The sequence below is a fragment of the Toxotes jaculatrix genome, chromosome 4 (assembly GCF_017976425.1).
Source record: "Toxotes jaculatrix isolate fToxJac2 chromosome 4, fToxJac2.pri, whole genome shotgun sequence".
Classification (NCBI taxonomy): Eukaryota; Metazoa; Chordata; class Actinopteri; family Toxotidae; genus Toxotes; species Toxotes jaculatrix.
Window position 1 is genome coordinate 8,007,894 of NC_054397.1, and position 15,660 is coordinate 8,023,553.

Here is a 15,660-nt window from a genome sequence, read left to right on the forward strand (position 1 = left end):
TTGAGCCAACTCTTAGAGCCTTCTGTCTTTTTTAACATTGCCTGACATTCAATAGGTGCCGCTCTCTTTGTTTGTTCTGTAATATGATGGTAGACTCATTTTCTATCACTCTGTCCTCTCCGATTGGACCCTGGCCATGTCGGTGGGTGAGAGATGAAAAGGAGGAGGAGTGGGAGGATCCGAACTCTTTCTTCAGGGTTTAAAGCTTACTTCACCCACACAAGGTGAACTGTTGTATGCACAAAATATTTGTGAATGTGTTTGTGTAGAAGTAGAGCCACCTCTATCACATATTTTAGGGATAATCTGGTCACGTTTAGGGAAGTTTAATTAAAGGAGCCCATGTATTCTTTAGGGTCAATCAGTAATCCAATATTTGCAAACATTAAAGTGCAATAATCTGTAGTTTTCCTTAGAAGCATTCAGGCTTTAAAGAAACTTCTTAAAGAGTGCCGCAGCAGAGTGTTAATGGAGTCTACAGTATGAGTCAGCAGGTTGGGAGGCTGGAAGGTTTTGGAGAGGAAGCTGAGACAGGCTGGTGGCTGCCTGAGTTTGTTGTCATTCTGAACACAGAGCTGAAAGTGAGCTGGTGTCTGTTGGAGACGGCAGGAAAGCAGAGAGCACACTAGGAGCAATGGAAAAGACAGAGGACAAGATCTATAGGAAAGGAGTTTGAGCGAAAGGGTTTCAAGACAAGTGAGGGGCATAAAGGAAATTGAGAAAGCTGACAGACAGACCAAGCCAGACACAAGCAGTCGAAGGGCCGTCTTAGTGGTGTGTTAAGCAAAAGTCAAAAAGTGCAAGGACATGGATGGTAAGGATTGTCTGGGGGATATAAAGCTGAATGGAGGCGAGGCCAGAAACACCCAGGCACTTGTTGCACTTTAGAGAGACATGGCACTGACAGGCTGAGTCATGAGCTAATTGACAGTCACTATCTTTTAAGTATCACCTCAACAGACACATCCATTACATCAGCACATTCAACTAACTAGGGGCAAACTAATATCACAGAGATAGTGCAGTAGCAGTAGCATATAAATTAAAATTTTAACTTTATTCAGCTTTTACCAGAAGGTTTCTGTGTGTGTAACTTACCAATCATTAATGAGAGGAGCTTCTGGACCTTGGAGCTTACTCCGACAATTCTGTACAGGCCTTGGTCGTTTATACCTGATAAGTAATAATAATAATAATAACAACATTTTGTTTATATTCTCATTTATATTCTCGTTGAAGCAGGAAAAATAACACACAAAGCAGACAATAAACGTCATGGCAAACAAAAACAAAAACGAGATAAGAAATCATAAAGAATGAGGATATTATTCTACTGAATAATATACTGCATATACACAATGACAACCCTGTATGTAGAAAATATATAGCAGTTGCAAGAATATGTCAATGCAATTCAAAGTTCAGTATAATAGAAAACTATTTCCATAAAGAAATATTTGGCATATGGAAAGGAAATAGATCCAAAATGACTCCTTGACTCAGCAGAGGTCAGATAAGCCTGTGAAGACTGAAGCAAATTAATAAGAACTTTAGTGCTATGCAATGAAAGGCACTGATATCATCTACAGTGCATGCTACCTGCAGTACCTGCCAGGCTGCCTTTTGTTTCAAAAGTGGAACATGTTTGCCACCTTGTGTACAAATGAAGATACTGCACCTATGTTTAATTTCCCCAAATAAATCGCCTTGTAATTCTTTCAATTGAGCTTTTCAATATTTACATAACTGAAGCTCACCTCTTGCCTCTATGGCGCTGATGGAGTTCTTCACAAAGCTCAAACCCACATCATCCAGCTGGGCGTCAACTGCAGGTAGCAGAAAAAAAGAACTTTCAAATGTGGTGAAACACTGTCCTCGTAAAACGTAAATGATATCCTTTTATAGAGACAAAGTCTGGTACAGCTGCATACTTACTTCCTCTTTCTTTAGAATAAGTTCTCCCAAGGTAGTGTCCAATCTGTTAACAAAAAACAACAATCTTTATGGGTTCATAAAAGTTAATTAAGTATACATAACCCTTGTGATATACAATAAAGTGTAGGTATGTGGAAGTATATTAAACTAAAAAAATACTTTCTAAAAGGCGGCAGTTTAACAGAAAATAGTGAGGCTACAAGAGCCGAGTGTTAGCAGTAGATGACACAGAAGAGGCGGCTGACTCACAGGTTCCTTCCCACCCATGGCCTGCATCCAGAACTTATGGTCATCCTCTGACAGGGCCTGTACTGTTAGCACTGTCCCTGGCCTGGGGGAGAGCCATACCACATAAGAAATAGGCAAAGCCTTAGAGGTAATGCATTGGCGATGTCAGTGTCACTTAAAAAATTAAAATGCTAGCTTAGCATTCTTTAAAACAAAATCACCCTCTGCCAAGGGCACATGCACCTTGGATTTGCAGTAAGTACAGATATGAGAGCTATTAGTCATCCAAGCTGGTTTATGAGAGCTACAATCATGTGGGTCCAGATGGATATCAAGTTACTCATCACAGTCAGAATGGATGTGTGGACTCAAATTTCCATACTAAATCTGGGGTATTGCATTTCTATTAATACGACAGAAAAGGGGCAGGGCAGAGATAAGTTGTGTGACAAAATGAGATATCTATTACAGGAGGGCACAGCAGGGTGTGACAAATCCTCCCAGCTAAGTGTGTGAGGGCAGCCCTCCAAGACAAATCCCGCTGTCCCGCCCTCTGCAATCCAAAACCAGCAAGTGTGTGGACCTAAGATGTTTAGCAAAACTGGTAATGTGGAAAGTTTTGCAAATTTTGCATCGTCATAGTGTTTGAGAAATAGTGTGAGGTGATAAAGTACCGATCGGTTATGTCGAGGTCTAAGCAGAACCTCCTGTCCAACACGTCCGTTGTTTTGCGGACACAGGATTTCAGTGTGACAGACTCCGTCTCACCCTGAAAAAAAAAAAAAAAAAAAAAAAAAACTTTACTATTCATAATATTGAAGTAAATTCTTTAAAAAATCATCAAAGTAGCATGTCAACCTGAAAAATGAAATAATGCATCGTGAGCGTGGTTGAAATTACAAAAACTATGTGGCACTGATTACCAACCGCACTACTCACAATCTTCCCACCAGATCTGTGGTCGAAGGTCACCATGTGCAGGATCTTCTGCTCTTTAACAAATGTGCAATAGCGTTTCACCCAGCTTGAACCAAAGGGAGGTGGCCCTAGAAAAACCAGACACAGATGTGACACAGGCATTCGACAGTATTTGGACGATAACAATTACTTCAGCTTATCCAGGAAAAAGAGGGATTTTCCAGACTAACGCATACGGTATTCCTGACATACAATGTTGTGTGTAAACACAATGTGGAGACGCATAAAAAAATATATGGCAGTCATTAGTTTAATTGGGGATCAATCCACAATGCTGATGTGTGTCGGAGAGTGGACCCTATTCAGATAATTTGGCGGGTGCATCATTCTGTAACACTACTGCTGATAATCACAGGAATGAAAGGAGACTGCTAGTCTGCCCAGACTTTCCTGCAATTACAACAATTTAAACACTGTCAACGTATTTATAGAACTTTCTCACTTATTTATAGAAATAAACAAGATGCTGAAATGATTTAAGTGGACATAACAAGTCCATTTAAACATTTTACAGCAGCTAAAGAAAAACTCCAGTGGATTGTGTATGTTTGCAGAGGTTGTCATGTATTTCTTGCACTGACTGTGGTCCCTCGCTGTACTGAATGTGATGAATGTGTGGGATGTGAAAACTTATAGTAAAACACATTTAAAACATTCAAAGGTTTTACTTTTTTCCTGTACATAGAGGTAGCCTTCACAACTGATAGGGCTGGTCTGTCTGTATTCTTGGGGTGCCTCCTTGATCCTCTTCATCAGCTCGTACACCTCTGACCGCGCGCCCTCAAATCGATTTCTAGTCTGAGAGGAAGCAGAAGCAAACACACATTCCAGGAAGTCACTCAGTGGTTAGGCAGGATGACCCTCCAAATGAGAGGCCACAGCAAATCAAAACTGATGACTTTTCCTTTACAGTATGTCCATGAAATAGGCTCAACGGTTAGTAGTAATTTAAAACTAAGACTGAAACAGGGCTACGAGTGTAACAGCACTGATGAATAGGAGAGACCAAACTGGAGGAGCTATGAAATTCACAAGTTGTGGAAGAAAATACAACTATAAATACTATCTATTAAGAGTTTTTCTCTGTTCTTAGGATTAATATTTCTTACATTCTGAATATTGATCTGCAGTTCTCTTTTATAATGATCAAAGTCCTTGGCAAGCTCGAAACCCTGGTGATAAAAAGTGAAGACCGTCTGAAAGAAGGCCAGCATCTAAAAGAAATCACAATACAGGAAGAAACAGATAAGATATGTTAATTTAAGGAGTCAGCAGGCGACAGAGAGACTCATAATAAAACACAACAGCCGTGTAACAGAAGATGATGGGGTTGTTTAGTCACTTTTAAGATAGAAACGTAAATCCATGTGATATGTTCTATATCCAGCCACATCACTGCTAACATGCCACTAAGGCTAGTCACTCACAGGCTCCACACACTCAAACTTCTTCCTCTCTTGGATCTCCTGCAGCTTGCACACATAGTCCAGTGACGACACCTGAAAGTGCTGCCTCATGGTTTCCACCTGGATGTCTGCCTGAAAAGAGGGAGAACACACATAATGATGACTGTCGAGAAAGACACTGGAGTATGTAAATAAAAAACTGATGATGTTCAAGTCAAGTTGATTTATATAGCCCCAAAATAACAAGTTTGTCTCAGGGGATTCTTTAATGTCAACATAAGTCACCCTCCATCCTTTGACTCTCAACTCTGATAAATAAAAGGAAGTGCAGCAGAGGAGGATCCCTCTTCAGGGACAAAAGCAGCAGTAGTAGACAGTATAATATAGCCATTCATCTATCATCTGTACCTGTGTTTCCTTTGTAAGGTCAGGAACTGAAACCGGGTGAGAGGCAGGGTACACCCTGAACATATAGTTTCTTTGATATCACAGGGCTTGCATGCATAGACAGAGGACACACTCAAATGCAAACCTATGGGCAAATCAGAGTTGTCAGTGAATCTAACTAGCACGTATTTTGGTCTGTGGGAGGGAACCAGAGCAGCAAATCCACACACAGAAAAGCCCCAGTAGACTGGTGGATTTTGTTTCCTTCTTGCTTTGAGGGGACAGCGCTAACCGCTGTCCCACCTCACAACTACAGTATGTGTATGAGAACGTCCAAGTAGCAAAGCTGGAAAATGTTATTATTATTATTATTAATAACATATTTTACTCCCTTCGAAACAAGTAAGATCAGAGCTCATACACTACTTTTCATAATAAGGCTAGTGTTCATTGAGTTGACTAAACAGCGGATGCAGTGTTGATGAAGTTCATGACTCTTGTGGCTGTGAACAAATCACTGGGTCTATTTATTAAACTCCGACAGCAATCTGTGTTGGTACCACAGACCCTTGTGTCACAAGAGTCACACAGAACAGACTGAGCAGCCTGCATTCATAATGTCAACAGCTTCAAGTGTCCTCTCTGCTTGGTGTACACAACGTATGGGTATGCCTTACATGGCTACATGGAACAAAGACAGGAAGACAGAAACATTGTTTAGGGAAAGGTTGCAGAGTTGTCCATAATTTAAAATTTTCATCTCATGGCACTGCAGCATGGCTTATCCCATAAACTACAGCAACCAGGGTTGACCTTGGTAGTGCAGTGAGCACACATTTCCTTTCCAAACAAGCCTGGAAAACTGTTGCTGCAAGGCACGTCAGTGGAAACTCACACGGTCCAACAGGCTCTGCTGTGAGGCTCTTCCCCGTGGCACCAAAGACAAAAACCAAAACAGGGTTTCTCAAACTAAACAAAATATCCCTTTCCATCATTTCTCTACATATTTGTACATATCTGACAGAGAGTTCATACAAGGATAAATACCTCCTGTAGCTGAGGCTCTTTCTTCTTTGCTGACATATTCAGAAGCTTTTCCAGAGAGCTGTAGTACTTCTCTGTCTCTTTCTCATACTTCTTTCTTTCCGCCTTCAGAAAGTGCCGTGGAGAGAGAAGAAACACTAGATTATTCATAGGGACAAGGGAATCGAAAGCTGTGTGTAGTACAAATCATGCGCTATTAGCAGACAACTCTAAAATATTCTATTTTAACAATCATTACAGTACATCAAACATACAAACAGATCAACTGAGAGCTGCACAGCATATTGGGTAGAGGGAAAAAACCATCATACATTACCCTTACTGTACCGAGGTGGTCTTTCCTGAACTTCTCCAGGGGTTTCATTAAAGTTTCTGTGATGTTTCTCATCTAGACAGAGACAGAAGCCATAACATGTAATATAATAATTGCTCAACTTGTGCCAGTGCCAGACCCCTTTCATAATTCACATGACACAACATTTCCGGGCTCAAGTGTTTGTTGTGTCCAATGAAGAGTGGCAGCTGTATACAGTTTTGTGGCCTCTAGAGTGGCTGCTTTTTAACTGTTGCCCTACTAGTGTTTATATACAAATTACATAACTGTTTAACTCAAAGTATCTTTGTCTTCCAATAACGTCTTAATGAGCTTAGTGTATTTTTCTTCATTCCCTCTTCATTTCTGCTGTGCTGGCTGCAGGACATGTCCATGCCTGCATGCCCAACCTACTTTTCCTTACTTTGAACTGTGATGTCATCCCACTATGCTGAGCTGCGTGCTTGCCATTATGGTCTGAGCCTGGCGCAAAAACAGTCATCTGCAGATGCCCACTCCCTAACCACAGACACTACAGACAGACGTTACTAAAGAATGACTGTTTATAAAAGGTCATAGTCCCTGTACGATGTGCACACCCGTCCAAAGAAGAGGGATGTTTTAGATATATTTCTTTCAAAATAATTTTACCAAACTTTCACGGGCCATATAGCCTACTGCTTAAATTAAAAGAAGACTTCAAATGAGGAGCACTGAGAAGTATATCTATTACATGGCATCTACAGAGGTCATAAAAAAAACAAAAAAAACACAGGATGGGACAGTGCTCCATCTCTAAAACCACAGTACACCTGCTACATCTCAGGGTAGAAGTTTATAACACATCACAATATAAATCTTGTGTCCTTTCAAAAGGTTGTAACTTCCTTCACATTCATATTCTGCTTGTCATTTTTGTGGTTTATACATGAACAACTTTAACAACGCTGCCTGATGCAAAAGCTATTTTTGTTGTGGTATGTCTGAATGAACTCGATCTGTTGCTGGTAGTAGCTTATGCAATCTGTCTTGGAATTTAAAGCTTGGGTGTAATAATGTGGATATGAACTCCAGTCCTCTCTGTAGCCACTCCCAGGCAGGTGCTGGGCAGTGACCCTTAGACAGGCACAAGGAGAGGAACTGTTAAAACACTATCAATACTACTGGATCCTGTGGCTGTACTGTACGCTGGAGAAAATTATATTATGAGTGCCTGTCTGGATCCCTGGTGGATGACAGAGTCAGACATTAATAGATGCAAGTACCAAATATGGGCAGTAATAGGTGTAGGCTGGTTGGAAATAAGCACAGTACAAGCATACAGACAGCTAAACAATTCAAGTGCAATACACGACATAGACATACAGACACAGACACAGAGACACGCAGACACACAGACACAGACACACACACACACAGACACAGACACAGACATAGGTATTTCCCCTGGCTTTCAAGCAGGTTCTGACTGGTTGTTCTCACCATCAGCTCTCTTTGGTCTTCCAGATTTTTGAGGAATATGGAGAACTCTTGCAAAGACTCGTCTGGAAAAAAAAAGGACACAGGTGATAAACCCAGCCGTTCTGCTTTACTGTCTCATACATATGTACGTGTACGTACACGTACACACACACACACACACACACACACACACACACACACAATGATATTATGATTATCACTTGTTCCCACCCCAGGTGCACAACAGAAAATGCTCTTAATTTGCTGGTAGAGAGAGGACCATAAACAAACATTTACAGAGCACGTCTCGCATGGTGGTAACAAAACTAGTGGTTAGTTTCCATTTTGTGAAGGTGGAAACCCACACTTACCAATGCATCTCTCATCGTCGGTCTTTGCATCTCCGATGTACTCAAACTGAAATTCTCCCAGGCACTGGGCAAACTTTCGCTGTGCCATCCCAAGCTCTAAAAGAAAATTAAAAATATAAAAATAATTTAAAGCAGTGAATTTAAACGCAGGCACAATGCTGATCATGATTATACTGTATGTTTCTAAGATCTGCCAAGTAAGAACATTCTACTGAAGAAAAACATTTCGACTACATAGATCATAGGTCTTAATTATTAAAATACTGGTTAAAAATATAGGACTGATGTGTTAAAAATGAACTGAAATTGAAAGGTAAGTCTGTCTGTGGCACGCAGGTAACCATTCTGCAAACATCCTGCTTGTCTACTGTGTGTTACATCCTGTTGCACATCAAACCACAGTCTACCAATAGGGCAGGTGACACAAATTAAGATGTCCCAAAAAAGAGAGCAAACTCTAGCTTTCACAAAGAAAGAGAAAAGAAACAGGGTGATACTACCAACTCAAATGCCCCAGAGTAGCCCCAGTAAAATATCAAATCCATTTCTTTATTTTCAAGATATGTAATGGTTTTTAGCATTGAGCTGAAGCAGCAGTAACAAAATGTCATTCTTAATTAAGAAAGAATGAGTTCCTAAAATAAAACTACCATTACATTGGCAACAAGACTAATGATGCTTGGGCTTTTACAAAAATAAAGACTATTGTCCTTTGGTTTCTACCACAAATTCCTTCGTATTGTCACTGCAATATGTAATTTAGAGTGTAAATATACATCTGTAGTATTGGTGACAGTATAAAAAAATGCAAAACAGCCTAACTATCGTTAATGAAAAGGAAAATGCTGGAACAAGAAATTAAAACTTAACATTCACTTAATCATTCATTTCTGTTAACCTCTTTAATACATGGCAGACTATACGGATGTAAAGACCTAGCCATAGCACTGGCTAGCCAAACCTCAGCAGAGCCCTAACATGGGTGACTATGCTCTGAGAGATACCATTCACCCATGTAAACTCTGTATAAATCTGATTAATGCTCCTGGATCTGAATTCATACAATTCCAGATTTTGAGAGGCAGATTAATGCGGTTTAAGTCCACCCTCCACTACATCCCTGCACGTCAGTAAAAACACAGCAAACCAAATCTATTTCCAAGCAGTGAGGAGATTCCCCGAGGTGGGATCTCTGACCCATGACAGTCCCTTAGGGAAACATGACAGAATGCAGTAAGGGTATTTTAAGACGGCAGCTATGAGCAGTATACTGAGGAGCAGTTGAAAAGATAGCTGGGGTTCTACAGGGAACAATCAACTGAGCTACACCACTGAATAGAGACTAAGACTGTACTGAGCATCTGTAACTGCTACAAGACAGTTAGCTGCAACCAGGAGCTACAAGTTTTTTTCTCTTATTGTTTCAGTTGATAAATAGTTATGGCTCTTATTGGTAAACTACATTGTTTTGTGGGTCAGAGGTCGACAGATCACAGAGTTTGGCAGGTTTGGAAAAAGCCAAAAGTCTGATTGTGTCTGATTTAAGCATGTTGACAAATTTACAGCATCTTCTTAGTCATGTTAATGGATGAAGTGACTGAAACGTTTCACAGCAGACTTCTTAATACATCATAGCCGGAAAAGCGCAGGTGTGGCTAATAACAATAATGACTGCAACCCAATTTGGTTTTGCAACCAAATTCCAGGGGCAATGCAATTATGCATGAAGCCCCACTGACACAGCTTACTGGGCAAGTGTAATGTTATTAGTTGCAGCTAGACTTTTCCTGATACTACAACTCCAGAAAAGGTCTTTCATAGTTTTAATAGCTGGTGGTGGCTAGCCTGGATTTCATCCTGCTTCTCTGTCTTTTCACCTGCCAGAAACTTAAACAATTCTTCTACCGCAATTAAAGTTGTCAGGAAATCATGTAATACAACATGCTTTCTATCATTATTTTCATTTCAAAATCTTGGTGGCAGTGTGTCTCAGTTTTTCATAATACACAGTGGAAAAAGACAGACAAAAATGTGGGGGAATGAGAGGTTGGTGGTATGCAACAAAGATCTCTAACTGGATTTAAAGTGAGGATGTTGCAGTAACATGATATGCATCTTAGTCCACAAGGCTACAGTATCCATTACCCTAAAAATAGGCTTTATTATTGCTGACTCAAGCTTTGCTAAAGACAGAAGAAGTTACCCAATATTCTCTTAAGGGAAAACCCTTGACGCTCCTGAGTTTGACAATTAACTAGACCTATGCAAATACAGTACATTTTTGTAGCATAGATTATAATAAAAGATCAGAAAAAAACGATCCAATATTTATTTGAGATATTTTGCTATTTCTGTTAATGGCTGTCTTGCTACTTACACACTCCAGGTTCTCTGAGCTCTGTGTGTACGCATGCTATGGATTAAATCTACAGTAGGGCCAAAAGCCCAAACATGTGAGAGGTGTTGGACAATGTCTGCCTGAGCCTGGCACAAAGAGCATAGCTTCTGCCTCGATAGCTTATTTCAAACAGTTTGAAATCCACTGGTGGCTGCTTTTCAGCTCAGTCTTAACCTAGACCACTGGGGTCTGTACAATCCCAGAGCACACAAGGAAATATGGGTAAAACAAAGCACCTGTGGTTTATTTCTTTGGCCAATTTGCCTGTGTACTGCAGGAAGCTAAGGGATTCACACCAGACAATGGGGCAGCTTGTGTTTTACAGTATTTACAACTGTTTGTTCTTTGAGTTGGTCTTTATTTAGCACCTGGAGGAAATGTCCTCTCTTCTTTTGTGGATGAGGTAACTGTTGTTCTTAAGAAATTAAAAGTCAAAACAACAAAGTATACACAAGCAAACAAAAAAAGCTGTCTCACTAGAAAAAATACAAATCAGGGTCTTATATCTATCCACTACAATTTAGCAAATATGTTCTAATGACAGTAGGCAAAACAAAACAACTTCTTCAAGACACTGCACTGACCTAACTTTAGCTTATTAATAAGGACGAGAGGGTGTGTGTTTGTCCTTTTCGCACACACCACACAGAAAATGGTTAAAAAAAAAACAGGCCACTGCACAAGCAACTAACAGGCAAACAAACAATAGCAGTGGAGTGGGAAATCATTGTGGCTCAGGCACGTCTTTAAAGACAGTACTTTGAGTACTTTGGTGAGGTCAGGGGGGATGGGAGGGAGAGGTATTGTGGGATGCCTTATTGTCAGCTTATAATCAGTGGTGAGTTACTGCATGAATTTATAAGACAACAGTTTAGAATAGAAAACATATATTATGAACTTGTGTAAACCAGAGCAAATAAATTTTTCATACTACTGCTACACTAAAAGCTTTTAACTTTTTGGCCAAAATGTTTCTGTCACAGAGATGAATTCTAGCTGATGTAAACACAACCTGATGAACTATTCCAGGGAAGTGTTTAAATATGGGTTCCAGGTTATATTTCCAAAATAAAGGTATGGCAAATATAAGCCCGTCAGGCCATTATTTTGGTTGCAAACACTTGTGCTGAACATAGCAATTTTCTTTGAAGTGACTGTAAATCTAAAGGGAATCTAGGCCACGCAGACAGCTAAAATCCAGACCTGGGTGTGGGTGTGCAAGTCCATAAAAGGTGACTCTGGTCACTCCAGTCGAGCCAGTAGTCCTCAATTTGCAGAGCTTGAAATGATGGCAGACAACACAATCTTACATTGGTGTGCGCTACAGCAACCTCTTTAATTCTCTATTGTAAGCCCTGTACTCCAGCAAGCAGGATGGGGACCAGACACGAGGAGCATAGATTTCATGTGATCCAGCATTGTATACTTCTTTTGGCTGCTCGTGTTTTTAATGTCCAATGTGTAATAAAGTCAAGGCCTTGAATGGTGAGAATCTGGTTAATACTCCATCATCAATGAAGCACTGTCCCACCAGGAGCTGAGAACACTTTTTTTACTTAGAGCTCTTTTTTTTGGCTTGCTTTGGTGCTGTCCTTCATTGACACTATTTACTAGTTTTCGAAACCTCCTTTCAACAGGCCACTAATTGCATATTTTAAAAAAATACCTTAAACCATATCAAATCCTGTGTGAACCTCATTGTACAGCTCACCACATTAGTGAGATAATATGGCAAGGCAAAACAAAATCTTCTTCATTGCTGCTAACACAGCCCGTTACTAGTGCTTCCGCTGATAACAGCATTCTTGGACTGGGATTGGGGTTGGGTTGAGGTACATTATACTAATACCAATTCATTTAACTAATATCTCTGAAACCATTTTTTTGCATTCTTAATGTTTTCTGCCCCTGGTGCCTTTCAGTTATGGCTTTGCCCAAGGCTTGATTCTGGGCCTCTTGCTGTTTTCCATCACTACACACCCTCTGAATGACCTCATTTTAAAAATACAACATTCACTTTAATTAGTGTAATTCAATAGTCCTTCTAGCGATCCTTAGATCCAGGCCTGAAACTCAGACTGACCAGGTTTCTGCATCTGAGTCTGTGATGAGTCTGTCGTTTTATTTAAACCCTTCTTAAAACCTTTTATAGAAAAGCTGTTTTAGAAGTTGCACGTTGTTTTATTTCGTTCTCACATTGTGTCTCTATTACTCATGTTTGGTGTTTTTGGCTCTGCTTTTGTTTGGCTTTGTTAGCAAAGGATTTTTTGTTTTACTTTTTCATTTTTTCTGCCTGCATGCCAAATAAGAATGAAGCTTGAGCTCCAGTATGTGTTTGAATTATAATGTATTGTTGTTGTCAGAGGTAGTGGCAGTATTGTGTGAAGTTCTGTCATGTGCAATATTATTTAGTTCTATAAGCCTGCTATAATCAGTGACCTTTATGGAGTCCTTGTTGGTCAACAGCAGGACTCAAAGTGTCCCACATGAATGTAGAGTGGAAAGTTCAGCTGCTCCCCCAGATAGTAAAATCATGTTTTGACAACATTACTCTGAACCCTGACCCACCTTAACAAAGCCTCAACACACTATATTGTATCTGACGTAAGGCCAGGGCAGTGTCCAATGTCACCGTATTGTAAAAGATAACGAAGAGCCTATGCCACTGTGACAAAAATCAATGGCATTCAAGTATTCCTCAGATTCACAAGATCCACAAGATTTTTACTGTTCTATTGCAGAACAATACCAGTGTGAATATTTTCCTTTACCTTGTTTTGGTTGAAATGTCATTATGGACAGAGAGAGATGTGGGTCTGGGGTATTTTACTATTGTACTCTATTCGTACATTAAACATCCTCTTTATTTAGCAAAGACAAGATCAAGGAACAGGTCACTGTGAACAATTAGTGTGTACTCCATGAACAGTGATGTCAACAGTTAGATTTCCAGTCTCTTTATTAGAACCATATGTGAGCGCGGTGCACTAATCACACCCATCCACAATCTGATTACACAGGCTGCTTGCATGTTTAACTCACTGCAGGGTGGACAGTTAATACGAGAATATATGAGGCCAAGCTGTGTGGACTTCATTACATAAAGCATGAAGAATGAATGCTATCCGGTTACATGAAGCTCCAGCATTAATCGACGTCAGACAACGTTCAGAGAAGAAGAAAACCACGGCACCATTTGTGACCCTGTGCAGTGTCAAATGAAGTTTCAACAGCATAGATCAACTGGATACAATCAGTGGAGTAATAAACAAAAGTGTCAGATGAGAGGTCTGCATAACAGATTGAAATGATAGCTGCTGTCCTAGAGGAAAGAACTATCACAAGCTAGAAATACCACACACACTAGGGCACACAAGAGTCCAAGGCAAAGGCTTCTCTCGCTTTTTGCCTTTTAAAGCAAGGCATTTCAGTGCAAACCTGGGAACTGTCAAACTTGGCTAGTTTCTCTGCAGAAAGCCAGAGACCCCAGTCTACTGGATTCTGAGTATGAGTCATACAGACCCCACCTTACATCCACTGCATCTGATATAACAGACCAGGTTTTTCTGCAGCAGGAAAAACATGAAAAAACGCCTGACTTTATGACATAAACACTGGCGCCCATGTTCCGAAGAGGTGGGAAAAAAAAGAAAGGTGACACAGTGGGGAGGTTACAGAAGCACAGGGCGCCGGTTATTGTAGAGCACCACAAATCTAAGCAGGTGTTCACTTCATAAGTAGAAACATATATACTTTAGGTCATTATTAGGACAGTCACTAATGATTATTTTATTTATAGATACATTTATTAATGATTTTCATCTTTCAGTCATTTGGAGGAGACAATGTAAACAATTAGGAGAAATAAAAATGATGGGTTACCAATGCTCAAAGACTAACTGTTTCAACCCTAATTTTGTATACTTTATTGTATAGCAGATTTTACTTACATTTAACTAGACTCCTTTAGAATAAGTTATAGGCTACACAAAAAGACACTAGGCTGCTTCTTAAAATCAGCATGTCGGACAAATAAGGTTTTGAATAAGTATCCTGAATTGAAACCATGATGATCAGTAATGGTAAGATTAGCCCATAGTTGGGTTACTTCCTTCTTTGCTACTGGCATTTTCTACACTGCACATAGCTGACTGTGGCCACCATGAAACAAAGGGTATCATACCACACCCATATTATGTATTTCTATGTATGTTCAGTAAAAATAAGTTTTTGTTATTTTCTTTGTTTTGGCATGTCGTTCTTGGACATTTATTACTACAGCGTCCACAAGTGTCAAAAGCTCCCAGTAAATTAAGACACAGATAATAAAATGAGCATGAATAACCCCATCTATAACAACCCCAAGGTTGTTTTAAGCTATTTTTCTGCCATTGCATGTGAATACAGGTTCAGTATCGAGCTTGTGGGTGCACACACAAGAGCACTGTTGCTAAAATATATTACTATGTTCAGAAATATTTAATTTTGCTGTAATTTAAATGGATTATGGCTTGGGAAAACTTTGGAAATAGAACATTTTCAAACAAGGACTGCACTCACTCTGCATGTCTGTCTTTTTCCAGTGAAGAGTCAATATGCTTCTAATGTTCGGCAGCAAGGTTTTTAATGTTACTCCTGAGGTGATTTTGCATTTTCTCTGCTTACAACCTCAGGCTGTTGTGAATTGGGCTTATATGTTATTTACAAAATTGTATATATTATCAATGTCACAGTGTTAAAACTCATTAAAATCCTGAACTTGTTTTTCACTTACTCTATGTATTAAAGCAGGAAACTTAACTTTGCCTGTTCTCACTGCTACTGGAAAAGTTTTCCCCACAACGATCCAGAAAAGGTATGTATATGTCAAAGTTCAGCCGCTGAAGATGTCCACAGTGTATTCATTGGCATCTGTTGGAGTGCTGTTTATTATGATTTCTACAGTCTCATCAAATGTGCCACTTAGGTCAGAACTTGCCTGGTCCAGGCCCTCAAAGAGCAGCCAGGGTTTACACACTGTGCCTTTCCACAGTCCTTCCTGTTCCACTCTCCCATCTTTTCCAGTATGAATCTCTGCTCCACACTCCACCTTTGCCCCCGACACAGCCTGCCCACCCATTCCCTCCCATGACCCCCCCC

The 15,660-nt window shown here is 40.0% G+C and overlaps 1 protein-coding gene across 1 annotated transcript in view; it reads right to left on the reverse strand.

The window, feature by feature from the left end:
• Positions 1 to 15,660, reverse strand: part of arhgap10 (Rho GTPase activating protein 10) — a 43,650-nt gene that overhangs the window by 23,142 nt on the left and 4,848 nt on the right. Inside the window, exons 2-14 of the mRNA XM_041036047.1 lie at positions 8,124 to 8,219; positions 7,774 to 7,835; positions 6,295 to 6,366; positions 5,982 to 6,083; positions 4,569 to 4,679; positions 4,251 to 4,355; positions 3,810 to 3,939; positions 3,103 to 3,209; positions 2,838 to 2,932; positions 2,185 to 2,266; positions 1,936 to 1,978; positions 1,758 to 1,826; positions 1,099 to 1,173 (exon numbers count right to left, since the gene is read on the reverse strand). Of these exons, the coding sequence (XP_040891981.1) occupies positions 1,099 to 1,173; positions 1,758 to 1,826; positions 1,936 to 1,978; positions 2,185 to 2,266; positions 2,838 to 2,932; positions 3,103 to 3,209; positions 3,810 to 3,939; positions 4,251 to 4,355; positions 4,569 to 4,679; positions 5,982 to 6,083; positions 6,295 to 6,366; positions 7,774 to 7,835; positions 8,124 to 8,219 (1,149 nt within the window). The remainder of the gene's footprint in view (positions 1 to 1,098; positions 1,174 to 1,757; positions 1,827 to 1,935; positions 1,979 to 2,184; positions 2,267 to 2,837; positions 2,933 to 3,102; positions 3,210 to 3,809; positions 3,940 to 4,250; positions 4,356 to 4,568; positions 4,680 to 5,981; positions 6,084 to 6,294; positions 6,367 to 7,773; positions 7,836 to 8,123; positions 8,220 to 15,660) is intronic.